General features: G+C 33.2%; 4 protein-coding genes across 8 annotated transcripts; 3 read left to right on the plus strand and 1 right to left on the minus strand.

Moving 5' to 3' along the window:
• Window positions 1-430: 430 nt before the first annotated feature.
• Window positions 431-5,149, plus strand: LOC133284081 (formyltetrahydrofolate deformylase 1, mitochondrial-like). Of its 2 annotated transcripts, XM_061481057.1 has the most exons (10): window positions 431-663; window positions 1,031-1,143; window positions 1,639-1,789; window positions 1,915-1,988; window positions 2,085-2,244; window positions 2,603-2,701; window positions 2,828-2,914; window positions 3,774-4,336; window positions 4,428-4,498; window positions 4,729-5,149. In XM_061481057.1, the coding sequence occupies exons 1-8, from the start codon at window positions 499-501 to the stop codon at window positions 3,918-3,920; spliced, it is 996 nt and encodes a 331-aa protein (XP_061337041.1). In that variant the 5' UTR covers window positions 431-498; the 3' UTR covers window positions 3,921-4,336; window positions 4,428-4,498; window positions 4,729-5,149. The 2 variants fall into 2 exon arrangements, with proteins under 2 accessions (XP_061337041.1, XP_061337040.1); XM_061481056.1 differs by having other exon boundaries at window positions 3,774-4,498.
• A 2,877-nt stretch (window positions 5,150-8,026) lies between these two features.
• On the minus strand, window positions 8,027-10,682 carry LOC133284094 (VAN3-binding protein-like). Of its 3 annotated transcripts, none has more exons than XM_061481073.1 (7): window positions 10,454-10,682; window positions 9,708-10,051; window positions 9,185-9,572; window positions 8,934-9,107; window positions 8,740-8,789; window positions 8,560-8,617; window positions 8,027-8,379 (listed from the first exon to the last, which is right to left on the minus strand). In XM_061481073.1, exons 2-7 carry the CDS (start codon window positions 9,963-9,965, stop codon window positions 8,141-8,143), a joined length of 1,167 nt encoding a protein of 388 aa, XP_061337057.1. In that variant the 5' UTR covers window positions 9,966-10,051; window positions 10,454-10,682; the 3' UTR covers window positions 8,027-8,140. The 3 variants fall into 3 exon arrangements, with proteins under 3 accessions (XP_061337057.1, XP_061337058.1, XP_061337056.1); XM_061481074.1 differs by having other exon boundaries at window positions 8,934-9,089; window positions 9,693-10,051; XM_061481072.1 differs by having other exon boundaries at window positions 9,693-10,051.
• Window positions 10,683-20,640: 9,958 nt separating this feature from the next.
• On the plus strand, window positions 20,641-21,374 carry LOC133284102 (uncharacterized). Of its 2 annotated transcripts, none has more exons than XM_061481084.1 (2): window positions 20,641-20,799; window positions 21,050-21,374. In XM_061481084.1, exon 1 carries the CDS (start codon window positions 20,641-20,643, stop codon window positions 20,797-20,799), a length of 159 nt encoding a protein of 52 aa, XP_061337068.1. In that variant the 3' UTR covers window positions 21,050-21,374. The 2 variants fall into 2 exon arrangements, with proteins under 2 accessions (XP_061337068.1, XP_061337067.1); XM_061481083.1 differs by having other exon boundaries at window positions 20,641-20,795.
• Window positions 21,375-23,758: 2,384 nt separating this feature from the next.
• LOC133284098 (uncharacterized) lies at window positions 23,759-27,839 on the plus strand. The gene is made up of 7 exons (XM_061481078.1): window positions 23,759-24,081; window positions 24,332-24,502; window positions 25,804-25,968; window positions 26,052-26,216; window positions 26,854-26,988; window positions 27,211-27,308; window positions 27,420-27,839. The coding sequence occupies exons 1-7, from the start codon at window positions 23,896-23,898 to the stop codon at window positions 27,619-27,621; spliced, it is 1,122 nt and encodes a 373-aa protein (XP_061337062.1). The 5' UTR covers window positions 23,759-23,895; the 3' UTR covers window positions 27,622-27,839.
• Window positions 27,840-27,970: the final 131 nt, after the last annotated feature.

Here is a 27,970-nt window from a genome sequence, read left to right on the forward strand (position 1 = left end):
CGTGATCAAGCTAGCTCGTGTTTGAGGTTCATTGGTTGGTAAATATTATGCTGAATTTATCACATTGATATATTGCTTTTATAAAAAAAAAATTATGGTAAAAAAACCTGATTGTAGTTTTATAGTTATTACATCTTTCTTTTTATCGTTACTTTTTACTATCAAATCTTAACATTTTATTTTTGTTAATTTAATAGTTATAATTTATTAAAATTTAATAATTAATTAACAAATATATTTCGATAAATTACAATCGTTAAATTAACGGAAATCAAATATTAAAATTTGAGAGTAAAATGTAGTAAAAATAAAAGATAATATCTATAATCTCTGTCTTATAATATTATTCAATTATGAAGACCACGTAATCATTATAAAATAAAAAATTCGAGACACAAACAAAACGGCATGTCGTAAAGAGATAACATGACAGGCTGCAAGGAAATGAGGAAGGTGGGTGGTTGAACTTGAACGTTGTGGCAGAGAGAGAGAGAGAGAATGGCCATGGTCCGAAGAGTTTCCCAAGTTGTGGGATTGGCCAAGAGGAACAGGAACAGGAATATCTCCTTCAAATCCTTGGATCCCTTATCTTCACCATTATCATCATCATCATCATCATCGTGTTCCTCCCTCACCCATGGGATCCACGTCTTTCATTGCCCTGTGAGTCACATTCTACGCTTTTTTCTATGGGTTCCCTTTTTGTCATTTGACATGACAAGAGCACTTTCCTACACACACAAATCAAGTGTGGGTCCCACGCTTAAAAAAAAAGTCAGACCAAAGTCAGGATATGACGCCGTATCCTTGTCGCAGGAATGAACAGTAACATGATTCTTATATTTCCCTTTTTCTATATAGCTGATCTTTTTTCAAGCTTGGGAACTCGTAAAGGAATGATTTTTGGATAACCCATCACCGTACTACTACACTTGTGTTTTTGCAATTCTATGTATTGGTTTTTGAACTGTATTATTGGAAAGGAGTGTGTGTGGTTATGGCTTGGGAATTGAATGGGCTTTGTGAATAGGATGCGGTTGGAATTGTAGCCAAGCTATCGGATTGTATTGCCTCTAGAGGTGGAAACATTCTCGCTGCTGATGTTTTTGTACCTGAGAATAAACAAGTCTTCTACTCTAGAAGGTAGCTTCGTTCTCTTGTTTCTATCATGCATTTATCACACACACACAATCAATGTTGTCTTGTGACTTGATTATGATTTACACTTGTTAATTTGTTGGGTTACTAATAATTTTTTATTTATATTTAAGCCTTGTATGGGTAAATGGGATATCTCTGTCTTGCTCTTTCTTGTGCTAACACTGACTGTGCTTACTGCTGAAATACTTCCATTCTTATTTCAATTTGTATGCGAAGGAATTTTAAAACCATAGCCCTTAGGGACAGTTCTTAACATGTATTAACACTATGTATTATGTATGCTTTATCATGCGCTGATGTCCAGTTTGTCTCAGTGTGAGTGCTTGAGCTCCATAATCCAAAGCATGCTAAAAAACCTCAGATAGTTCAACTAGTTAGCCATTTGAATGGGTATGTGGAAACAATGACTGCCGCTGCATTAACTTGTGTTTGATCATCAACATCAACATCAACATCAACTTGTGTTGATCATTGCAGTAATTTTGTTTTTGATCCTGTTAAATGGCCACGGGTGCAAATGGAGAAGGATTTCATAAAGCTTTCACATGCATTCGATGCAACGAGATCTGTTGTAAGGGTGCCAGCTCTGGATCCTAAATATAAGATAGCTGTTCTGGCATCAAAGCAGGTGTGCATTATTATCAGTTTATCACACTTGTCATGTTTCCTTGTCTATTTATTTTTCAAAAAAATTGTAAATATATATATAGATAGATATAGATATTTGTTGAAGCTTTCTTTCTTTTGCTGCAGGATCACTGCCTGGTTGATTTGTTACATGGATGGCAGGATGGAAGACTTCCGGTGGATATCACTTGTGTCATTAGGTGAAATTTCAGAAATTGCACCACTAAATTGATTTATGTCTCTTTCATTCATTTTATTTATTTATTTTTAATTGTCTTCTATGATGCATTCACCAGTAACCATCATAGAGATTCAAACACCCATGTGATTCGTTTTCTTGAAAGGCATGATATTCCTTATCATTATTTAAGCACAACCAAAGAAAATAAAAGAGAAGGGGAGATATTGGAGCTGGTTCAGAATACTGATTTTTTAGTACTTGCAAGGTATATGCAGGTAAATAACTAATTAGAATTCATGTTCTCTGTATGTTTGTTATATTTCTAATGTTTAGAAGAATTAGATTATGGTAATTGGACTTATTCTTGAAATTTGGATGCTTTTAGAAGAACTAGTTCTTCTCTGCCTCTACAAATGAAAATCTGAGAGTAATTCATAATTATCTTCTTTTGTATACTACCACTTCCCGTTAAACCCCGACTAGCGAGGGTGCGGTGAGGGAAATTATTATCCTTGCACGTATCTTCTTTTGTATACCAATGTTAATATTTGCACATTTCTTCTTTTGTATACCTATGTTAATATTTGATAGTATTGGACTGTTAGTACTTACAGCATTGATTTATTTGTAAAGATATTATCCGGAAACTTTTTAAGGAGCTATGGGAACGATGTAATTAACATTCACCATGGGCTGTTGCCATCATTCAAGGGTAGTCATCCATCTAAACAGGTTGGTCTTCTGCACTTTCATGTTTTAAACTGTTGCCACTTGCCACTTTGAACCATTTGTTATGTGCTCTTTCTGATTCCTTTCTACACTTGTATACATGTTTAATATGCTAGATTTTTTTGGCAGGCCTTTGATGCAGGTGTTAAATTAATTGGTGCAACAAGTCACTTTGTAACTGAAGAACTTGATTCTGGACCTATAATTGAACAAATGGTGAACATAAACTTTTTCTTACATGTTTCTCTGTTGCTAAAGTTTCATTTCCTCCTTTGTAAATAATATGTGAATCTAAGTTGATCTGAATTGATTATAGGCGATGATAGACATTAGCATGTTTGATTCCATTTATTTATGATGTTCTCTTTACCTTTTGATTTCATTTGATGTTGGATACTAAGATCATTTGCAAGGGGGACATATCTGCATCTGCCTTGTTATCCTTGAAACCCTAGTCTGGAGCCTCCTAGAATTAGAAGGGCCATTAACATAGGGTGAACAAAATGTAGGTGCAACTGGCATCATATATGTGCCAGTTGATCTTGCAGTTTTTGAGTCTCCTTTGAATAGTTTTTGGTTATGCCTCAACTTTTTCATGTTTGATTTAGCGATTATTTGTTGGAAAAAGAAACATATTTTGTTCTTGCTAAATTGCAAGACTAACTTCAGTTTATTAATCTCATATAAGATTTATACTTTTTGGGGACGGGTTTCCTCGAACTTTTGATAATTTCTTGTTTTAAAATAAAGGACATTTTCATTTGCTAACACAATGTATCATGAGCATCCACCTGTTGACAAAATAGAAATAGATACTGCTGCAGAGGAATCTCTTTGGCATATCAATTCTTTGGGCTTCTGTTTCATTTAGAGGCAGTCCAAGTCTCCAAGATATAATTGGGTCCTATACTTTTCACTCTGACTTTTTTGCTGTGTCATTGGCTAGACTGTAAATTAAGCATGCTTAAATTGTGAGGATGCATGGTATATCCTATACTTAATGGAAAGCCACTTGAATGGATCGATACTATTTATCTGAGTTTAAAATTATTGAATGATTGAATCTGATTTGCAGGTTGAGAGAGTTTCACACAGAGATAACTTGCAGAGCTTTGTGCAGAAATCAGAAAACCTTGAGAAACAATGCCTTTCAAAGGCTATCAGATCTTATTGTGAGCTTCGAGTATTACCTTATGAAGAAAAGAAGACTGTTGTATTTTGACATGAAACAGCAAATATTTAAATGCACCAAAATGGGGTGCATATGTATTTGCATTCAATTATTTACTTGGAAAAAATTCACATAATATTCCACTTTAGTTACAAAAAATGAGCATAAAAAGAAGAATAAACTTGATTCATTTGGTCCTTATCACATTGATAATTCCGTGAAATGAATTCAGCAACTTCCAAAGTTCGTGACTCTGATTGGCCCTCGTCATCTCTGTATGCCTTCAACAAATTTTCTCTTCTGGGTTGTGTAGGCCCATATGACATCCAGTTACCAACCGGCCCAGTTATAAACCTTAAAATTTTAAATCTTTTTATATATGTGATTTTTACCTTCAAATATGCACTTATCTCCTATTTGCATATTTTGCCTCCCCCTTTTGCCATCGACCATCATATTCAATCCAGGTATCACTATCTGAACACTTTCATTTTTATTTTACCACCTACATATTAGGCTTCAATATATATGCATAACTCTATTAAAATTGATCCACAGGCTACCCAAAACCATGAAGGCAATTACTTCTATCAAGTTGGCTTTTTTGATTATCTTTATCCATGCATCAGGTTCATATCTCTCACTATAGTTTGTTATAATATAAATTGGAGAATGTTATATTTACAAATTTTGTTTACAAACTCTTATAAATTACACTATGTCTGACTGGTTATATTTTAATCAAGAATGTATGACCGGTCAAAATTAGTGTATTTTGTAAAAAAAATTTATAAACGGATCCTTTCTCATATAAATTAAGCAAAAATACTAAAAATTTGATACACTATTTTGATCTCAGGTTTACCATTCAAAAGGATGAAAGGTTTAGGGGCACAAGCCGAAACGTATAAATGCAAAACTAATGCAGATTGTGAAAGACAATGTGATCCCAGAGGCTGCATGAAGAACGTCCTTTTCTTGCCTAGTAACTGTGTCAATGGCCTTTGTGAGTGCCCCTTTGGTGGGGTACCCTACATTGCAACTAAAACCCTCCCAAATTCAACTTGCAAAGTTGATGGTGATTGCTCAAAGCAATGCCCTTCTGAATGCAACGTTAGAAGCTGCGTTGAGTACAAGTGTAAATGCGGGTGTCAAGGATCATCATGAGAGGAAGCATCCTCCTTTATTTTTACTCCATTGGCTATCCAACTCAGTTCCTTTGCCAATGTGTAATGTCTATTAGACCGTGAACTAAATAATATATGGACTAAAGTTATTGACATGCAACATTTAAGGGAGTTTTTTGTTATTATTATATATACTTCTTATGTGTAATATAAAAATTTATTCTTCATTTTCATCTTTAATTTATTTTAAAATTATTAAATCAATAATTATTAATGATAATTTTGGAAAAATTATTGGACACTAAAGTAGAGATATAAAATATAAATAGATAAATTTCATCAATAAGCAATGGTAAAAGTGGTAAGAAACTTTTTCCATTTGACCAAAAATCAAGATTCTTAACATTTGAAGAACCACATGTGGATATTAACAGGGGTGTTCATCAGCCGATTCAAACCGTGGTGACCGAACCGAAAAATCGATAACCGAATAAACCGAAAACCGAAAAATCGAAAACCGATTAAAAACCGCAAATTTTAATTGGATTGAATCGATTTTTGGATGGGTTGATGAAAACCGATCCAATCCAAACCGATCCAATATATTAATTTCCCTCTATCTATTTGGGTATTTCCCTAATCATAGCCTAAAAATTTCTAAACCCAAGACCCATTAACCCATCAACTAAACTCAAGAAAAAATCTAGTTATATCTCATCAACAAAATTTATCTTTATAGAGCTTCATATCTCATTGTCAAAATAAAAAAAATTATATTATAGTTTACTAATGCTTTTGTATTTCAAAAAAAAAATTACAAAGCCAATATATACAAAAGATATTATTTGAACAATAATCATGAAATAAATTTTAGGATTTTCAAAAAACCGAAAATCGATCTAATCCAAACCGAAAAAAATTGGATTGGATCGGATCGGATTTGAAAAAAAATCAAAACCGAATGGATGGTTATATGATCAAACCGAAGAGATTGGATCAGATGATTTTTGCTTCCAAAATCGATCCAATCCAGATCGCGAACACCCCTAGATATTAGAATATAGAAGCTTGTTCCCGGTACATATCACGTATTTTTTTTCAAACAAATTTGTCCCTCTTTTGGTTGTTTTCAAAGTAGCTGCAATTAAAACAAAAACAACTTGTTTTGGGTATCACTATACACAAATAACTAATTATATAATTTTTGGTTTGGAATTAATATAGGATCAATGATAACCAAATTAAATGATGACGGTTCGGAAAATATTATATAGAAATATATCCGAAATCTGCATAGCAACATTCAATTTGTTAGATGGTACACGAAAAATAATTACCTGTATTCTTAAAAAAAGAAAAAGAAAAAAGTAGTAGTTAGCCTGGCCTCTTTTTTATTCATTTTCCAAAAATTAATGACATACGTCCCAAAGCCTAGATTTTATTATATTTTGGGTAAATAAAGCCTATATTTTATCTTCAACTTATCTTTGTACAAAAAGTTGTTGATAATGCATCTTCTCATCCTATCGAATAGGTTGATAAAGAAAGCCAAGATTGTTAACTCAAACGGTGCCAAGTCCTAAGATGAAAATATTATGAGATTGCTTTGCCTTGTTTTAACTTATCATTCCTTTCTTACATTTGAGTAATGAGCCAAAGGAGTAATCTCCTCTTGTTACAAGGGAGATCACCAAGTGGGGTAGGTAGAGTAAGTTAGGACAAAACAGCTTTAAGTAGTCTTTAAAGAGATTTAATAAATGTTATTCAAAAAAAAAAGAAGAGATTTAATAAATTTTAATTCGAGATGAAATAGTCTTTAAGGGAACTTAAGTGTTACTTCAACCGTTGAATATATTTTTGACACTTTTACTGTCTTCTTGTACATTGTTTCTTTAATTCCTTCTCATTTTCAGAAAAGAATTTAGATGCTCTTTATTTTCACCTAATCATGTTATGATGTAATCCAAACTTTGGATTTGAATTTAACTCACTTTACTTTTTATTTTTCGACCGATATATCAGGCTTCAATATATATGCATAATTCTATTGAAATTGATCCATAGGTGAACTGAGCAGTGAGCACTAGCAACCATTTCCTCTGCTGGCGGCTACCCAAAAACATGAAGGCAACTTTAACCAAATTGGCTTTTTGGATGATCTTTATCCTTGCATCAGGTTCATCTCTCTCCCTATATTTTATTTTATATTAAGAGAAAGAGTATTAAAAAAGTTGATATACTTTTTCGCTACAGGGTCACCATTCAGAAGGATGGTAGGATTAGGAGCACAAGCCCAAACTTATCAATGCAAAACTGATGTAGATTGTGAGAAACAGTGTGATCCTGGAGGCTGCTTCAAGAACTGCCTTGTGTTACCTAGTATGTGTGTCAAGGGCCTTTGTGCGTGTCCCTTTGGCCCAGGACACACTGCTACCAAAACTCTCCCAAATTCAACTTGCACCGTTGGTGGAGATTGCTCAAATCTATGTCCTTCTAATTGCACCATCAGAAGCTGTATTAAGCACATATGTCAATGCGGGTGTCAAGGATGAGGATGCATCCTCCTTTATTTTTATTCCATATGGCTATCCAACTTAGTTCCTATGCTAACATGTAATGTCTATCAGACCATTAACTAAATAATATATGAACTAAAGAAAGTTGTTGACATGTAACAGCAATGTTTTAAGGGAGTCTTTTTTACTGCTTATCTGTAGTTTTGGAGTTTGGTCCTCTTTTACACAAAAAAGAAAAAGAAAAAAGAAAATTATTCTCATCAAATAATGTAAGTAAAAATGGGTTGATCTTAGATGAATTTTTACTATGTTAAATGTTTATGGCACTTCATATATTAACAAATATGATTATAACTGATAAGAAACCTCCTGTGATGTTTTATTATAAATTCCAATTTTCGTATTCCTGCTTTTAGTTATTTATGTTACTTCAATTATGTATATCCCATTTTAGGAAAATTCTTTTAAATGGTTATGAACTTGAAAAATGAAGTAAGTGAACATCATTGCTTTACTTCTGTATCTTAGTGGTACAGCAGTCAAAAGAGTAAAGGCGTTTGGCAAAAAAAATTTATGTACTACTCTTCTAGGCACTTACATATACAAAATAAAATACAATCCAAACCAGTCATGTACTGGTGCTGATACTTAAAAATTCCAAAGAACGTTCTGTTGCTTCAACAGAGTTGACTGGACGAAGTAGACTCTCTATCCCATCAACCCATTTCTGCTTGTCGAGTTTACTCTTGCACTTGAACTCTAGAAGACCTTGTGCAGTTTTGAGGCCAAAGTAGAACTCTTCCGATGCTTCCCTTTCTTTTCTATATGGCCATGCAACATCTTTATCACAGACTCCATAAACCACACCTAGCACAAATATGTGTTACAGTCAAAGTTAGAGAATACCAAATTCCAAAAACTTAGAGCCAAAAGGGAAGAAGAATAGAAACTTCTTGATGCCCAAATGATGAACAAGAAAGGATTTTTATAATGCATATAAAGGTGGGTGTGCGGTTGTTAGAGTTTTTTTAATGTTAAAATACACACTTTTATTCTTTTTGGAGAAGGCTCCTCCAACGTGTTTGCTTTTGATCTTGATCTTGACCTAAAAAAAATGGGAAAACAAAAATAAAAATAAGATGAATCTAATTCCTTATCACTCTGAACGAAACCATCATCACATATTCACATAAATATTTGTTTAGGCCCTGAAATTATTTAGTATACCTGACATTTCCTGTTGATGTAAACAGAAACATGCTTCCATCGTAATGCACCTGAAAAGTAAAGCAGTCTTAGAACTAATGATAACCAAATCCAATGCAGCAAATCATATATATATGTGTGTCAGACATATAAATATATCTAGATTTTTAAAATTAAAACTTGACTATAATGGAGAATGTCTTTGTTATTATTACCTTTTCGTGTGAGTTGAAACAAATCACCCACACATGGAGGATAACGTTCCCACATGTGACCTTCAAATGCAGGAAAATGAGACTGTGGTAGTCCCCTATCATAGGGACTTATAGATGCATTCCTCTTTCCTTCTTTTGGCAATCTTGCCTTTAGAGCTGCTTCTCCTCGCAAAGCTGAATGATCAATAGCTCATAATCTATAGTTACAACTGCTACAAACACTTTCCAAGTTAATAAACAAAGCCAAGTACCTGTTGCAGCTGCAGCAGTAAGAGTCATTAGATCACCCGGGGTATGAATATCAACCGCAGACTTCACAGCAGAAGCCACACGGTCATGATCTGCACCTGCTAGCTCAGCCATTTCAATGCAATGTGATGCCAACAGTTGTGTAGCAGAAGCCAGAGCAAAATTCAACTTTGAATGAGAACTACTAGAGCCCTCGGCTGCAGCCACTGCAGCCAAAGCAGAAGCTAAACCTGCAATGGACAAAGCAGAATGCACATGTGCATTTTCTATACGTGTATGATCTTTCTTCTTTACAGTGATATTGTAAGTACTTCCATGTTGCTTGTGATGAAACCATTTTCCAAAGGTACCCATCTTTCTACAATGACCAGAACCAATTACCTTGCCTGTCTACAAAACAAGAGTAGAAAACTTGTGAATTTCAATTATGTTTGTATATCATTTGGACTTGTTATTACTAAATAATCATTCATATTTTTGGTAGATGATGAGATTATGAGAATGGCTTACTACTATTTGAGGTACCAAAATAGCTTCTGGCAACGTGGCTGGAATTTTGTCATGGAAAGTTTGCTTTTGTTTTTCCAAAAGAGCTTTTGAAATCTCCGAAGCAGAGAGACTCCATGATCTTGATAAGAACTCCATAGGTTCATGTGGTGTAGGTGGCTGAGGTATGGCTGGTAACGATGAAACCAAATTGAGGTCATCATTTTCCTGCACATCCTCTAATTCTAACCCTTGACATGAACCAACTTTCCAAGGTGGAAATAAACCACCTTCCATTTTGGTTTCTATATCTATCTGTCCCCAGACAAGTACTGAATCCTCAGAGAAATTCAAATAGTTATATATATACTTTTGTGCGGTACCTGTTACAATTATAGGCAAGAAACACACGACCCAAGAAGCAGCAAAAAAGAAGGTTAGTTTCACTGAAACAAAAAAGTAAAAACAAAAGTTTGGTGTGATTTGTAAGTATTGACAACGAGTACTGTTTGTATACAACAGCAACAGTTAAGTACTTCCAATATATCCTTGGCAAACCGTGCCTTATTTATCAAACTCGCCACAAAATTGATCATCTAAAAGAGGAAATGATCTATTCATGACTTCAACTCACTCACCAAAAAGAAAAAAAGAAAAAAGAGACTTCAACTCAACCTCTTAGCAAACTTCAGAGGCAGAATCCAGAATATATAACAATCTGATTTCTCAAGGTAAAAAAAAAGCAGAGAGAGAGAGAGAGAGAGAAAAAAGAAGAAGAGAAAAACCTGCTTTAGAGAGGCTGCATCTGAATAGAAGCTTTTGACCAAGCTAATTGCTTTGCGACCAACTCTTCATTAGTCTTAAATAGAAGTGAGCTTAGAAACAGTGAAGCAGAAAAGATTACAAGAACACTGATCTAAATCTTGTGCTTTGGACCACCATGAATTCAGGTTGAAGTTAGTTAAAGAATTGGAGACAATCCGGTATTCACGAAGCTCAAGAAACAAAGTATACTATAAATTTAATAGAACATAGTCCAGGAGAACCGGGTATTGGTTCCTAGGACTCGTGCATAGTAGCACTGTTGTCGAAGATAGAAACATTTTGATTACTTTAAAGTTATGGTCATAAATCATGGGAGAAAGAATATTAAGATGTGTCATTTTACAATGATGTTAGGTACGTACTTTTGGTTGTTGGAAAATGGAATAAAGTTTGTGCAGTTCAGGACCATCTTTGCGTCGAGAAAACCTTGGGTACATCCAAATGTAGGTACGTTTTTATGTAAGGGTTTTATAAGAGTTATGTCGTAGGAAAAGTGATTGTGTAATGTTATAGAGATTCGTTTTGTCTGCTGTAATTTCTGTTATTTTTTTTTTCTTCAAAAAGTGTGGGCTCCACAAAATGTTGTGTGTGTAAGAAAATTTGTTGTGTCACAAATACAAATCCCTTTATTTAATGGGGAAAATTTTAGGATTTATTGGGTATATTTATTTTTTACTTTTAATAATTATAATTATGGTATACTTTAAATTAAACAAAAAATAGATATAGTTTTAGTTGTTAATTTTAATTACCAACTCCCTGGAGAACTTCTTAAAAAAAATACATGTAGGTAATGAATTATATTTTAAGATTAAGAAATAACTAAAATTAAGATATCACCTTAAATTAAGTTTAAAAAATTAGTAGTATAATTCAAAGGAAAAAATGTTTCTCCTCTTAAATGATATAACTTGTGTCATTTCACTCTCACAAAGAGATGAGACCCACATATTTACTTTTTTTTGTCCACTCTCTTCTGCCCATAATTTATCTCTTTCTCTCACTTAAAATGACACAACTTTACATCTTTTAAAATGACATACACTTTTCCCTAATTCAAATGGCACAAGTTCTTATAAGAATTTCACTCAAACCACATTATTTAGGGATGTCAAAAATGAGTCAACCTATCGGATTAGCTCGTAATCCTCGTAAAATAAGCGGGTTGAGTTGGCAAAAATAAGCTGACAACCCGAGTCAGCTCGAAAAAAATGGAGCCAACCCGTGGGTCAAATGGGTAATCTCGTTATCCTTTTTTTTATTTATTAGAAAAATACAAAAGAATAATAAGGGGGTCAGATCTGTTCAAAGAAAGTAGAAACTTAAAGGCTAAATCCCAAACGCATACAACATTTTTTGGTTTGTGTTTTACTTATGATGATTGTATTTTCCATATATTGGGTTGCTCTTATTCACGGGGATCTAATGCTCATGAAACTTGATTTGATTTAGCATTGTGTCTTGTTGGACTTGAAACTTGAGTATGCATAGGTGCTACGTTTAGCGTATTTAGTGGCTAGTAAGTAACAATTATATTAAGTGTTTTTCTTTGCAGTAAATATCTTATATCAAATGAAAACTATTTCCTTAACTTCCCCACCATATGTACAGGATGAATGTGACATAGCTCTCTCTTTTTTCCATTTTTTGAGTCAACCCCGAGTCAACTCGGGTTAGGTTTTCTGACTTATTTTCTTTTTCGAGTTAACCCTATCCCAACTTATTTTTTCGGATTGCAAAAACGGATTGGCCTATTTTACCATCCGTAATGTTACCTGCATTTTTCCTCCGTGCAAGTTGGTGTTTCCCAACTTTACTAAACATGATATATATATATATATATATATATATATATATATATATATATATATAGTTTTTAGATACTAGATGTTTATTTATCATTTAAATATTGAAATATGAGTTCTAATATAAAATAAATTTGGGAAAAAAATTTGTTCTTAACATGACAGGCTCAAAGTTTGTTTTTGTTTAGTTTGGAATTTTTTAGACTCTTTTGTTTTCTTTTTCTTTTTCTCTCCTTCATTTTAGATATAGTGGTGGAGATTTTTTCTTCTCTAAAATGAGAAGTGATTTAATATATATATATATATATATATATGGGAGAGTTATATTTACAAACTTTTTGTTTAAAAACTTTTACAAATTACACTATGTACTCCCGGGAGAACATAGTGTTCTCCCGGGAATACATAGTGTAATTTACAAAAATTTGTAAAAAAATTTTGTAAACGAGTCATTCTCCGTGTATATATATATATATATATATATATATATATATATATATATATATATATATATATAAAATCAACAGCTCAGATGTTGCTATAAAATACATACATATACATAACAAATTATGAAATAATTGAAATTTACTCTTTTAATTTTTCAATTAACAGTTATATTTTCGCACTTTTATTTTAAAATGCATATCTCATTCTAGAAAGGCTAAATTCCAGTGTTTTAAAACTTGGACCGGTTATTGACTCGGTCGAGGTACTGGGTGATTAGTTCAACCAGATTTACTATTCATATATTAAAACTATAAAATATTACTAATATTAAAAATTCACATAAGAAAACTATCAATGTGCTTCAAAAAATAAATTGGTTCTCATTGATAACAAATATTACATACTTCTAACTCTAGACCATATCCTAATATTGGATTAAAAATGCAATGTAAGCTAAATGCACCTTTTATGCCTTGACATAAGACAGATAAATTAAATCATGATAACAAATGGTAGGCATAAAATATACACTAAGGAGAAAATGTCCAACATTGAGATGAGACCATTAGTGGTTATCCTCACTTAACTCCTTGAGATCATTATAAGATGCAATTAAATTACACAAAAGAACTGTACTAATCTGAAATACTTTCTTATTTTCACCTTACCTTCTAATCATATTTACTTTAAAATATGAACATGATTTAATTCAAGAGTTTTAGCAACTACAAAAAAAAAAAGATTTACCACAAAAATAGAAAGAAAGAAGGTCAACTAGTTTAAACTGGGTCACCGAATCTCGGTCGGGTCAACCAGTCCAAACTAAACTGATTGCGCAACTGATCCAAATGATCGTTCGGATAAGAGAATCCATCGAGTCACTGAGACCCGAGTCGACCCGAGCCAGTTTTTAAAACACTGCTAAATTCTGTATGTATAAATTTGGTAAGATAAAATTTTAGGTACCATTCAAGTATTTAAGAATCAATAAGCATGTCACCTTATTTGTGTTTAGATAATCAAGATATATATATTTCATATTTCTATACAGAAATTAATATTAGAATCAGTTTTAGAGTAATTTCAAATTAAACTATGCTCGATTTTACACTGATTTGATTTTAATATGATCTTATGTAACAGGTTTTATTTAATAATATTTTAAACTATTTTGAAAATTGTTGACCAAACTTCATTTATATACAAGAAGAAAGAGAATATAAAAAACTTTGCATGAGAATGGATCCACTTATATGTTATTTGACATTACATGTTATGTGAAATGATTGTAATTATTCATGGACAAATTAACTGTAATAAAAGATGAGAAAATAAATATTTAGAGAAAAACTAATAAATTATCACTGTTGATTTGATCATAAATGATTAGAATCATGTTAAATAACACAAGAATATCCACTTCCAGTTTTCATATAATTTTCTTAAAAATTATATTCCTAAATTTCCGCTACCATTTTAAAGGTACAACCTTATAAGATTGGTTCAACTGCAACACTTTGTTGAAAGAAAAATTCTCTACTCGTCCTTGAGACAAGATCAATATTATTGCACACGGGTCCAACATGATTTTCATACAAAAGCAACTATTGTTTGCTACGAAATGTTACTGTCGTTCGGTTGAGAGATACTATTTTAAACCAAGGATTCCGCACGAATCAATCACGGAAAAAAATAATCCATTATATAGAAAGTGTAATTGAATTGTCGGCGGAAAAATCCAAGGATTTGATCAATTTGTATTATTAACCTAAGGAATAGATAAATTATGAAAATAGCAGAGGTTCGATGAGTATTTACACTATCATTGTTTAATCTTATTGATGAGTTTAATCTTGATTCAGAGGGAGTATTTACACTATCATTGTTTAATCTTATTTGATGAGTTTAATCTTGATTCAGAGGGAGTATTTACACTATCATTGTTTAATAAATTTGACTACATTATGAGATATCAAACTCATAAGAAGATGTGACACCACGTCATTATACGTATGCATAAAACTTTAATTTCTTACACAGAAAATACGTCATAAAAACTTCTTATTTAATTTGATTGAGTATGATATCAGTATCACTGGTGAATTTTTTTCATGCATAATATTTAATCACACTAATTATCAGAAATATTTCATGTATTAAAAAATATTTCTTAAAGTTAATAAATTGAAATTAACATAGATATAAATACATCAAAAAGAAAAACATATTCAAATTAAAAAAAAATTATTGAGATGAATATTAGCTTACTCTTGATTCCTATGTTCTCTTAGCCAGTACTTTAAGCTAATAACGTTTTTATAGTTCAGGACAAAACTTACATAGTATCAATGTTTTTATTTTTAATCCAGGTTAAAATGTGTTTAAATTAATTTAAACACTTTCTTCCTATGACCATAGGATGACAAGACAAAAATAATATTAATTCAAGCCATTAGAATTGAGTTAATAGTGAGAGACTTGAATAATTTGTATGAGATTATAGATTCAATTCTCGGTATTATTATTATATAAAAAATAATATTAATACAAGTTGAAATTCAAATTTGAGGGATTAGTAATCAAATCTCACATCTATTAGAAATGGATTAATTGTTAATTACTTAACCTATGGTTGGTGACAGTGGCGGACCTAGAAATTTTTTTTATGTATGCACACTTAAGGCGGGCATTCGGGGGCAGCGCTCTTGAAGATTTTTTTTAAAGAAAATTTTAAATTTATTAAAAAAATATATAAACAAGAAAAGAAAACTTTAACTTAACATAAAAAAAATAATAATTAAGAGTCAATTAAGCTGTTACAATAGTTTATTTATATATATATATATATATATATATATATTTATATTTATATTGTAATATTTATCAAAACTTGATTGTCATAATAATAATAATAGAAAAGCCATAAATTTCATATTTTTATTAGAATTTCTTTTCAATAATAATAAATTAACATATATTTCTTGAACGTTATATATAAGTTTTTTTAAAATATAAAAAATATTTGCGTGATAAAAATCGCAATATAAATTTTAAAACAAAGATTTAATCAGTTAATATCATATGAGCTTCTGAAATAAAAAATTGAAAGAAGTTACAGAAACTAAAAAAGTTTAGTCGGTGGCCATCTATTAACTCACTATTTTTAAGTTTTTTTTTTTTAAGTTTACAAGCAAAACTGAGGGATGGAAGCACCAAAAGCTCAACTTTTCTTTGATTTGAGTTGTATACCAAGTAGAACAAGTCCCACCATAGTAAATGCAGACAAGATCGTGAAGGTGTAGAAAAGAGCAAGTAATGCTTGAAGGTATATCATCAGAAACGCGAAAGCGCATCGTACCGATGCGATGAGGAATGAAGAACACCGCTTTGATTACCTGAGATGAAACAGCGAGCGTGCCAATTTCTCACGTTCAGTTCTCCTCCTCAAGCCTCACGATCTGCAGCAACGCACCACGAACGGTCGCAATTCTGCTCTACGATTGATCTTCCAGGCTATGACTCAAGGGGATCAGGTGGTCGTGTGGGCAACTATTCAGATGATGAACGTCTGCCTCTTAGGTGTGTTTATGATGTCTGTAACCCTTGGAGGCACTTTAGAGAAAAGAGAGTTTATATACTCTGTCCAATCCAAAACTAACCCTAAGCTTCATGGGTTAACATTAGACTTTGGGCTCACTCTCACTAAAGCTATTGGGCTTAAGTGAAAAGAGCATACTAAACCCAACAATGCTCCCCTTAAAGACTGCAGCCAAACATTTAGAAATTTTGGGCATCAGATATCAGATATCAGTAGTCAACAAAAACAAGTTGAATTGATGTGAGTGAAAAGTTATTCCAAAGCACCTTAGCAAGCTGCAAAGCATTGTCATTTGCATACTCCAAAGAACTCTCAGCAATAGATGAACAACCCAAAGAGGAAACTAGATGCTGAAGGTCTGTAATTAATCTGTCTCTGGTTATGGGAAGTTTCCTGTAATAAGAAACTAAAATCTTGAAACTGCAAAATAGAGAGCAATGCCTCTGCTCCTGATCCCTCTGTGAAAGAGCGGGAAAAGGAGGCGAGAATCACGCGGCAGTTCAAGGAAGAGATTGCGATGATGCGTCCTATGCACGCGTCTATTGTCGGTGATCCTAGCGATTTCACAATCATCCACTCCTTTGAGAAAAAAATCCTCAATTTTTGTGTCTGCATGTGCAAACACAGGCAACAACGTCGGTCCGCCTCTAGTTGGTGATTTCGCTGTGTACCTGGATATATAAGTGGATTCGACACCTAAAATCTTAAGTTATTAAATTTGTAAGTCTTTTATTCACTTATATATTTCTTATTTAACTTAATTTTAACTGGTATGAGACTTGATTATTTATCACCTGTACTTACATTTCCAACATCCGCTCTCTTTAATAAAGCAAAATTATGTAGGAGTGACTTTGAATTGTAGTTGTTCGTGACGGTAACAGGATGAAGATGAAGCTTTCCAAAAAGCCATCAAGACAATCGGTCCAGTTAGGCTATAATGTTGCGTCATTTGTAGTGCGCGGACGTTATCATAGAGGCTATAATGCATGTTAGGCACATAATTGATCATGTGACTGTGTCTTTGTATTAGGAACAGTTGGGTGTACAAGACATACATCTACTACCAAAATAATTGAAAATTACTTGTAGCCCATCCCTCTGGCCTATCATTTATTGGTCGATCCGGCTGGCATCTCCTGCGTCTCCATGGGCTTCATCCGATTTGGATCTTTTTATATAGAAAAGTAATCATGTGATCATATTATTTTATTATAATTACTTATGATAATAGGATAAGAAAGAAATTTTTTTTTTTTAAATAAGTGGTTTTGATCAAATAACATGACTAAATAACCACTTTTTCACATGAAATAATTCAAATCCGACCCGTTATACAAGTTGCTAGAAGAGATTTCAAGCACATATTTATGGCATATACATCATAAGGCGTCCCATTTTCCATTCCTGATTGAACCAAAAAGCTTTTAGTGGCCCCAAAATTTATGTAGCGCGAATATGATGTCTTCCATAATTGACCACACAAAATGTAACGCATGCATCTAATATTAAAAACTAAATATTTCGTAAATGGAAAATTAAACCAATTTTAGGTACTTGTCACTCGAGTGTATTTTTCTAGAAGATCGACATCATTTGTATAACTTGGCATTCATAAACACCTTATAAATTCAATTATTGGTCAAAACTTGACTTTTAGAACCAATACATAGAATTTAACAATTATTTTTCTATAGAGAAATATTGTGTTTAGTTCGTAAAATTGAGTTGTTGAAAGTGGCAACTTTCGTATTAAAAGTTGGGCTATGGGCAGGGCTTTATTTGAGGTGCCCTTGATGCACAAACTCGTCAGAAAGAAATTTTTCTAGTTAAATAAACAAGAAAGTTCAAAACCCTGATGATGATCAATTCGTGTAAACAATTCATATGCATAGGCATAGTAGCTAAGAAAGCGAAAGGCATTGTCTGTCACGGCGAAAGCTTGTATGGCTTGCATCCATCCACTTACTAAAGTCAAGAAAAAAAATCCATACATAGATTCCTTTTTCAACTCTCTGTTGTTCCATGAATTGAGATATTTTTTTGCTACTGATAAGTTTGATTTTTAGTGACTAATTAATTAGTTATTTGAGTCTAACATTTTTAAGTAGTAAAGGTTAACTCTTTAAATAGATAGTCTCTAATCTCTATAACATAGAATAAATTTATGTGAAAAAATAAAAAAAATTGAAAGGCATTATCTCAAATTAAAGATCAGCATATAGTCGTCAAGATTTGATAGTGAGATTCTTCATGATTTATGAGAGAAAATGCGTAGATATTTTGGACTGGACTGAATTTGAGAGCTAAATTACTTATTTTTGCTGCACAACTTTTTTTATAATGAAAAATAATTTCCTCTATATCTTAGGCTATGATATACCGACGCTTCAAAAATCTTGACGTATAGTGTCCGACACTTCAACACGTGTTACAGAGACTGAAAAATGGTTCAAAGGTTACTTTGCGTTGCGTTTTTAGTTCTAACTATTAGATTCGTTGGATTATGATTACCATTTTATTGAGTTTAATATAAATATTTGAGATATTTTATGTTTCTTTCAAATTTGATGGATATTATAAGCTTATTTTCATTTTTTTTTGGTTAAATTATTGAATATTAAATATAATATACATTACATAAATTAAAAATATTATTAAATATCAAAACGTATCCTAACGTGTTAAAATCTAATATTTTTTAAAATTAACATGTCAGAATGTCATGTTGTGTCATATCTCATATCTCATGTTGGTGTCGGTTCAACGTAAGCCTTTAAGTATAAAATTGTCTGAACCACATTAATACCAATTTGATCATTTATTTATTTATTTATTTGTGATGTGCATTATGTTTAGTTGATATTATAGGTGCGCAACCATGAAATGGAAATTTGGCTCACATATAACGTGTAGAGAGTCAATGTATCAAGTGCAAGATTAAACAACATCCTACTCTACACATTGTAAATGAATCTAATATTAAGCAGCTGACCACCGCTCAGATTTTTCTTATTCTTCTTCTTGTTTTTTCAGTAAATAGACTTTTCCTCTTTGATCCGTTGTTCTTTACTCCTAATTCAGTTAATGCTTAGTTGCCTAAGAGGAGATCTGTTGTTCCATTTCCTAGCACTCAATTAATTTATCTACTCCAAGGCACAAGATGATTGATTTGTCAGTTCTTCATTTTTGGCTTTGCCTCAACTCCTTTGCGCTTTGTCTCTATGCTTCAATCATTAAGAGACAGTCTATTGTGATATGTCATTATATTACCCCTCTTGGCATTCCCTGGCAACTGGTGTCTCCCCCATCATTCAGGGTTCAGTTTACTTTCAACATCCTCTTATATTTTAGACAATCCAAAGAGGTTCTTTCAATTCAATTCCCCCAAAATCTTGCATATTCTGTTGAGCATGACTAACATCTCCAAGCTCATGCTTGACGAAACCTTTATGCTTAGCCCAAGTTTTTAATGGGCACAGGGCATGCATTACTGGACGATACTTATTTGGGCTGGGGAAATTACGGCCCAATAAAAATATTAAATACGAAAAAAAAGTTTGGGCCTACCAATTCCGTTTGGAAATGACTTTAAGAAAAATGTCAAAAACTACTTTCTTTAAAAGTCAAAGTTTTTGATTTATGAAAAAAATAAATTGAAATACTATATTTTAAGTAAAAAGTTTAGATATTAAGTTAAACACAAAATAATTTTGATTTTTGAAAAAATAAATTGAATTTTTTATGAAGAATATAATACAAAAAACAATTTTCTGAAACTCATCCAAACGGGATTTTAAGTTAACTAAAGCGGTATTTCAAAATAGTTATTTTATTATTATTTAGATCATATTATATCAATTACTTTTCAGATGTTTTTGGATATTTTTAATATGTATGTATATATGCTTTTTTTAAATTTTTGTATTAATATAAGTAAAATACAATAATTACATGCATAATCATATTTTATTATATTTATAATAATTAAAATTAATTTATAAAATCAGAATTTACGGTAAAATATGCGTATCCATATACGTGTTCCCGTATCGAGCTCCCTAGTTTAATAAACACACAACGAAAAATGCGAATGACATTAATTCCGTAAGAGAAGGCTCGTCACCTCAACAGTGGATCAAACGACACTGAGCGTTATCGTTTTCTGTTTCGGTGTTTGCTCGATATGCCTGTAAGTAGATCTAGTTGGTTCGGTGGGATCAACATGTTTGTTAGGGTTTTTGTATTTGAATTGAAAGGGTGACGTTAGTATTGTTGATGTTATGTTTGTGATGCGATGCAGATTCGGGGGTTGCTAGAGGTGGAGCCACCAAGTCCACTGAGATACTTAATCGGAGCCGCCGTAATGATGATCGGAGTAGTGTTACCGGTGGGTTACATGATGTTCCGAAACAAGCGCGTCCCTTCTTCTTCCTCTTATGCCAAACAGACGTAGGTGTGCCCTTTCTTTTTTCAATTTTCCGTTATTCCTATTCTTATTCCTCACTTGCATCTCAAATAATCACAACATTATTTTAATTTGTTTTGTTTTTGTGAGTTTTGAATTTCGTGTTTGGCCATAAAAATCAGTGAATCCCTTAAAATGCAGCTAGTGAGATGAAAAATGATGAGTTGAATTTATTTATTTATTTTAAATATTAGTGCCAGTAGATCTAACTGTAGGAATTTCGTGTTGCTATTTTCAGGAACAAGGTTTTGATATAGATACATGATGATGGCTATGATTTAGTGGATTCGGATTTGTCAGTGCTGTGTTTGGAGGAAGTGATTGATTAGATTTGAGGCTTTTAACAGATCTACCATTTGTTCAATTGTAAATGTATGAACATCTCAAATCTCCTAAAGTTGTTGTTCACCTGATTCTGAACTTGCATAAATGCGGTTGTCTTTTTTCATTTATACTCCTGAAATTCAATATTGTTGGGTGTCCTGCTAGAAATGTTGGTATAGTTTAATAAACTTGGTAAATAATTTCATTGGTGGAGACACTGTTTTAGCAGTATGTGGCATATTGACAATAATAATTGTAATAATTTGAGTAGGATCATGTTTTTATGGGTTATGCATCACCGGTCACCCTTCTAAATTGATCAAATCATGCTGTGGTAAACTTATACGCAAAAGTGTTGTTGGAGGAGAAACTGTGAAAAGACATCAAAGTGGAAAGCAATGCTAGTTTTTGGCTTTCGAGGTGGTGATAGAGTATATTTGACAAGTAGATGATGACTTCAAGAGTTTTATTCTTTTGTTATTAGCTCAACATTTTTATCAACATTTTTGCTTTTCTTTATTTGAACCCATCCCCATGTGAACATGTTAGCTAAAGTAGGCAAAACGGGCTCGACTCGGCGGGCCAACTCATGAAACGGGGCGGGGCGGGCTGAGTTTTTCAACCCATCTCAAAAGCGGAGCGGGGCGGGGCGGGGCGGGGCGAGCTCATTTTTTGGCAGGTTGATGGCGGGCCGAGGCGGGTCAGTGTAAAATAGACTCGAGCTGGCGGACCAACCCGCCAAACGGGGCGGGGCGGGCTGAATTTTTCAATCCACTTTCAAAAGCGGAGTGAGATGGGCTGATTTATTTTTTGACGGGTTGATGACGGGGCGGACCGCCCACTTTGCCGGCTCTAATATTAGCCACCCCTTCTAGAGAACCCACTACCACTCGTGCTAGAGCTATGAAGCGTGACTTCTCTAAAAATCTTGCTGCGTGCGTATTGTCTGTATCAAGGACTGCTAAGTTTTGGGTATTTCGGGCAGTTCTTGGTCATCAGAATGGCAGAAGTACAAGAATTTTCAAACAAAAAGAGGTGGTGAAGTATGCACTGAAGCATTCATGACAAAGTAATGTATTAACATAGGGAAACAGATATACACAAGCCATTGTTCTCAATATTGTTAGTGCTTGTTTTTTTAATAGGGTATTACGTTTTCGGGGAATGGAATTGGTTTACACAGTAATTAGTGGTTGTTTGGCAATAATTTTGGGCTTTGAAAATCAATTCTACTTACAGTTAGTAAAATTAATTTTGAGAGAAGTATAATTTTTTAATTTTTTTCGTTAAGTAAAATTTATTTGAGGTGTAGAACTCATAAAATTTTTCAAAATATATTTATATTTATATTTTAAAAGTAATTTCATTTTACCATCTAAATAAGTCAATTCTTTTAAATTCATTTTTAAAATTCACTTTTTTAACATTAATTTTATGAGGAAAGTTATATTTATAACTTCTTATAATCAAATCTTAATCATTGATTTTCGTCAATCTGATAGTTATAATTTATTGGGTTATATTTATTAATTAATTATTAATTTTCAATAAATTATAACTGTCAAATTGATAAAAATTAATGGTTAAGATTTTGTTGTAAAAGGTTAAAAGCGAGAAAAAGTTATAAATATAACCTCCTCTAATTTTATCAGAATCTAATTCTAAACCAAACGGAATGTGATGGTTAAGATGAGTTGAAAATGCAAGAACGTTGCATTCAGCGGGTTAATGCACCTTAACCGCAATAAAAAGGCCGACTTTCCTCCGTTACATTCTATTTCCATAGCAACAGAACACATTGCAGAATGCAGATACATTGGTTTTGTCGTGTGTCGTAAGATAAGAATTACCAATATAAAATGCAGGCTTCTGAACTAGCAAGCAATAAAAAGTGTTGAAATGCAAAATTTGCATGTTATTTAGTTCAAACTACTCTTAAGTTTTCGACTACATTAAATATAAATAAATTTAAAATGGTAATAAGAACCAGACACGAAGAGAAGAAAGGCTTATCTCTAAAACTAATTTACTCTCACTCCACTGACAAACAGCTCAACAATATTTGAGAGAGGCCTTCAAAGTTACTTTCACCGTTTTACCTCTGAGGGCCATTAGAATTTAGAACTATGTAATAAGGATTTTATAAGAGTTATGTTGTAGGAAAAATGATCGTGTAATGTTATAGAGATTCGTTTTGCGTGCCATAGTTTTTTCTTTTTCCTTTTTCTTCAAAAAGTGTGGGCCCCACAAAATGTTGTGTGTGTAGGAAAATTTGTTGTGTCATGTTAAATAACAAAAACAAACCCCATGTAATAAAGGTGTAATCAAATGTTGTCAAAAACATGTCATGGACTTTTAAACTGCAAACTATTCCAAGGACATTTGCAAGCGCCGAAGCCTTTTCCCAAAAAAATAATAAAAACAAAACAAAACAAAACAGACAGCTTGTGAAGAAGCTGTCAAAGTGACATATGATATAGTAAAGAATAACTATCATAATTTATTTTCATTAAAAAAAGTTTGCGACTTTTGTAATTTATTGAAAATGAAATTAATTAAATAAAATCTAGATAAATGAAGAGAAGACAATCTAATCAAGATGAAAAAAAATGCTGCTGACATGTTGATCTTGTCGGATATGGAACAAACAATGAATGAAATTGAATCTCTTTCTCACTCTAATTATCAGAGTTGAAGAGGGTTGTGTTAGATCAGATTAGATTAGAGATCAGAGATTAGAGATTAGAAGAATCAGAATCCATGGCTGGTGCTGCTGCTATAGTAAAATATGGAATCATAGGAGTTGGAATGATGGGAAGGGAGCATCTGTTGAATTTGTACCATCTTCGCAGCGAAGGTGTAGCTGTTGTCGCCATTGCTGATCCTCACCTTCCCTCACAACAACTTGCCCTCGACTTAGCACACTCCTTTAGTTGGCCTCTCAAGGTTCTTTCTTTATTCTTTATTTTATTTTCTTATCAAATTCATCTCTTTATGACATTTCTCTTGATATTATTATCATCATCATCATCATTATTATTATTATTATTATTATTATTATGACAAGTGCTATTGATGGTTTTTGATTTGTAAACATCTAACTGTTATTATCTGGATAGTTTAGTTAAGCAGACAGTGTTTGATAGTATGGTGAATGAATGAATTAATGAATGACATTGAGTTGAAAGTTGTGAAGGTTTTCTCAGATCACCAGGAGCTGTTGGACAGTGGAATATGTGATGTTTTGGTGGTATCCACTCCTAACATGACCCATTACAGCATTCTTATGGACATAATCAATCATTCCAAACCCCATCACGTGCTGGTAGAGAAGCCATTGTGCACCACAGTCTCTCACTGCAAAGAGGTTTTGTCATTTCTTCCATCAAATTGGTTTCTGCTTGTAGGCTTAAATGTTATGATGTATGTTTTTTATAAAGGACACAATGAGTAGTCTTCAGAGAAAAAGGTTTTATATCTTCTTGATTGTGCTTTCCATCAAGAATGGAGATATCAACTATACTTATGTCATTGCCTATAACATAAACAAGTCAAGCATGCTGCAAAAATGGCATAAACTGTATTTCCTTTGGCAATTGAATAGTTTATGTTTTTATAGTTGGATGCCTTACCATTGGCTAGTGGGAGCATATCTTCGGTATTACAGGAGTAGTTTACTTTACTAAAAATTGGAAAAAGTGAGACTTACGTGTCATTAACCATAAAAGGATGGTTAGAATGAGTAAAGTCAGTTGTATTACTTTTTTTCAATTTTAGTACCAAAGATATTTTTGGCCGGGGAAGGTCATAAATGACTTTCAGCAACTTGTACTCTCTCTGCACTTACATATACAGATATACTTACTGTCAATGTGATGGAGATAGCACACACCACTTCTCACGTTTTATTCCCTCTTCAGTCAAGTAGCAGGATATGTAGACTCTTGAGATATATAGTCCCACATTGGTTGTATGTGCAACTAATGTGGAGTTTATAAGGCCTTGGGCACTCCCACCCTTTGAGCTAGCTTTTGGGGTGGTGTATCCCAAGGTTCTTTACATGGTATCAGAGCCTTGCTTGCCCCCCACTTTCTCTTGTGGCGTTTCTTAGCACAGGTAGGCTGGGCCTGTTGCATTGTCCACTCTTCAAGCCCAATGGGCTCTCGTGTGAGAGGGCTTGTTGAGCTATATAGTCCCACATTGGTTGTATGTGCAACTAATGTGGAGTTTATAAGGCCTTGGGCACTCCCACCCTTTGAGCTAGCTTTTGGGGTGGTGTATCCCAAGGTTCTTTACATGGTATCAGAGCCTTGCTGCCCCCCACTTTCTCTTGTGGCGTTTCTTAGCACAGGTAGGCTGGGCCTGTTGCATTGTCCACTCTTCAAGCCCAATGGGCTCTCGTGTGAGAGGGCTTGTTGAGCTATATAGTCCCACATTGGTTGTATGTGCAACTAATGTGGAGTTTATAAGGCCTTGGGCACTCCCACCCTTTGAGCTAGCTTTTGGGGTGGTGTATCTCAAGGTTCTTTACATAGACATAATGCGCTTTTTCTTTTTAAATTATAATTGGAAATATTGATAAGGTAACAGATATTGAATTTTGCTGTTTGTTCCTCTGATAACTATTTGGTAATGCACTAATTTATTTCCCTTATGTGATTGGATTAGGTTGTTCATGCTGCTAGAAAGAGACCAGATATATTGGTACAAGTTGGATTGGAATATAGATACATGCCACCTGTTGCAAAATTAATAGAAATAGTTAAGGGAGGAAGCCTTGGACGTGTCAGAATGGTAGCAATTCGGGAGCACCGGTTTCCTTTTTTGGTTAAGGTTAGATTTTATACAAATTCATGCTACATTACATGTTTTGGTTCTTTGTAGTGAGTAAGCTGAAAAAGTGATACTGGTCATAGGTGAACAATTGGAATCGGTTCAATATTAACTCAGGAGGTACTCTGGTGGAGAAGTGTTGCCACTTCTTTGATCTGATGAGGCTGTTTGTTGGTGCAAATCCTGTTCGTGTGATGGCTTCTGGAGCTATTGATGTTAATCACAAGGATGAAATATATGATGGAAAGGTAGATTAGATGCTATACTTGTAGTTACAATGAGATCAAGCTTCAATCATCAATCTTTATGGTTGTTTGATCAATACTGATTATATTCTCTGTATAATGTTCTTCAATCCAGAAAATGGAATATGCACTGAGCTGTTTCAGTTGTTCAATAACAATGCATAATCCATTGAAACAATAAAGCATTTCAAACCTGAAAGTCTTACGCATGTATAATGGTTAACCTGTTTGTAAGACTCAGCATAAGTCTTCTTCCTGAATAATCAATGTAATAATCCTGAAGAACCATTAAAGTAAAATGTCAACGTGGTCTAAAAGAAAAATATATTTATTGATGTATATTTGTGCACCCATCTCTCATAAGCTCAGGAGGATTTTAGTACATGATATGTGATTACTTAAAAGATTTGGTTCCCTGGTGCTTGTACTTTGTTGGTGAAGAACTACTGATTATGATTTTTTGCTCTATGAGGATTATGGTATATTCTATTTTACAATGTTCAGAATTAAGGACTTCAGTTCTTATTGTCAGAGTTTTAAGTGGAATATAAATGCTTCTGTGGAAAAGCAGTAATTGGCATGGAGTTTTTCTCTAATCATTTTATATTATTATTGCTATTCACTAGTTTAGTTTGGGCAGGTGCCAGATATCATTGACAATGCATATGTTATAGTTGAATTTGACAATGGTTCTCGAGGAATGCTTGACCTTTGTATGTTTGCTGAAGGGAGTAAAAATGAGCAAGAAATATCTGTTGTCGGTGATGTTGGAAAGGTAAAATCCTCTTCCTGTCTCAGTCACGCACTATACTTATTTTCTCTATTTGTACTTGTGCTAACTAAACCTCTTGATTAAGATACATTTGAGGATTGAAAGGGTGTATGATATAAAACTATAATAAACATGCAACCTGTCTTTGTTGCATGAGTTTCTTTTATGCATAAATGTCAAGATGGTCACTATGCTTTGCATCTGAATTTAAACCCTTTTTAACAGGGAGAAGCCTTTGTTCCTGAGAGTGTTGTGCGGTTCGGTACACGCGAGGCAGGGAGAGATGGTGTCCAGACTTTGAAAGCTGAGGATCACAGGATTAAGTGGGTAGCTTCTCTTTTTGTTAAATATTTTACCAGTTAACTGAACTTCAAGATGGTGAAATGAATATAAAGTGGATCTTCTTTGATTTGGAATTTTTTTGGCCTCTACAGATATGATGGGTTACACCATGGTTCTAGCTATCTGGAACACCTTAACTTCTTATCTGCAATTAGAGCTAAAGGTGAAAAGGCTCCTCCTGTAGATCTCCAAGATGGACTAATATCTGTTGCTATAGGAGTTGCAGCACAGCTCTCAATAGAAAGTGGCCGATTTGTTACTATTGAGGAAGTTATGGATGAGCTTAAATTTTGAGGTTATTCCAACTTGGAAGTAACTTAAAGTATTTGTTATCTTGCTTCGTCTTTGGTATAGGGATGCTGTGCCTACTATCACTGCCTAATGAAAATGTATTATTATAATAATTTGTGAAGTTTACATTTCTTCCATTTAAATTTTAGTCCATCGGTAACTTTAGCTCTTTTTTTTCCAAAAAAAAAAAATGTTTTGTAAAGTGAAACAGTGAAATGTCAGAAGTCAGAACTGAAAGCTTTAGGCAAATAAAGCTGTTATGATCTTATTTTAGGTTTTCCACGTATACTCACTCAATAAAAGTGAGACTGGTTTCGTGATATATGTTAAGGTGTTTTAACGTAAATATTCC

This window comes from Gastrolobium bilobum, unplaced genomic scaffold (assembly GCF_033153095.1).
Source record: "Gastrolobium bilobum isolate Gb01-03AN ecotype WA unplaced genomic scaffold, APGP_CSIRO_Gbil_v1 utg6668, whole genome shotgun sequence".
Lineage (NCBI taxonomy): Eukaryota > Viridiplantae > Streptophyta > Magnoliopsida > Fabales > Fabaceae > Gastrolobium > Gastrolobium bilobum.

Bases quoted from the DNA above. Each gene is read 5' to 3' on its own strand.
- LOC133284081 (XM_061481056.1), top strand. From the start codon at position 499: ATGGCCATGGTCCGAAGAGTTTCCCAAGTTGTGGGATTGGCCAAGAGG. The intron at 1,989-2,084 runs GTGAAATTTCAG...TGCATTCACCAG, and splicing joins GATATCACTTGTGTCATTAG to TAACCATCATAGAGATTCAA. The intron at 2,702-2,827 runs GTTGGTCTTCTG...TTTTTTTGGCAG, and splicing joins GTAGTCATCCATCTAAACAG to GCCTTTGATGCAGGTGTTAA.
- LOC133284094 (XM_061481072.1), bottom strand. From the start codon at position 9,965: ATGGAAGGTGGTTTATTTCCACCTTGGAAAGTTGGTTCATGTCAAGGG. The intron at 9,573-9,692 runs GTAAGCCATTCT...CTTGTTTTGTAG, and splicing joins TTTTGGTACCTCAAATAGTA to ACAGGCAAGGTAATTGGTTC. The intron at 9,108-9,184 runs GTACTTGGCTTT...TTGATCATTCAG, and splicing joins TACTGCTGCAGCTGCAACAG to CTTTGCGAGGAGAAGCAGCT.
- LOC133284102 (XM_061481083.1), top strand. From the start codon at position 20,641: ATGCAGATTCGGGGGTTGCTAGAGGTGGAGCCACCAAGTCCACTGAGA.
- LOC133284098 (XM_061481078.1), top strand. From the start codon at position 23,896: ATGGCTGGTGCTGCTGCTATAGTAAAATATGGAATCATAGGAGTTGGA. The intron at 24,082-24,331 runs GTTCTTTCTTTA...AAAGTTGTGAAG, and splicing joins CCTTTAGTTGGCCTCTCAAG to GTTTTCTCAGATCACCAGGA. The intron at 27,309-27,419 runs GTGGGTAGCTTC...TGGCCTCTACAG, and splicing joins GCTGAGGATCACAGGATTAA to ATATGATGGGTTACACCATG.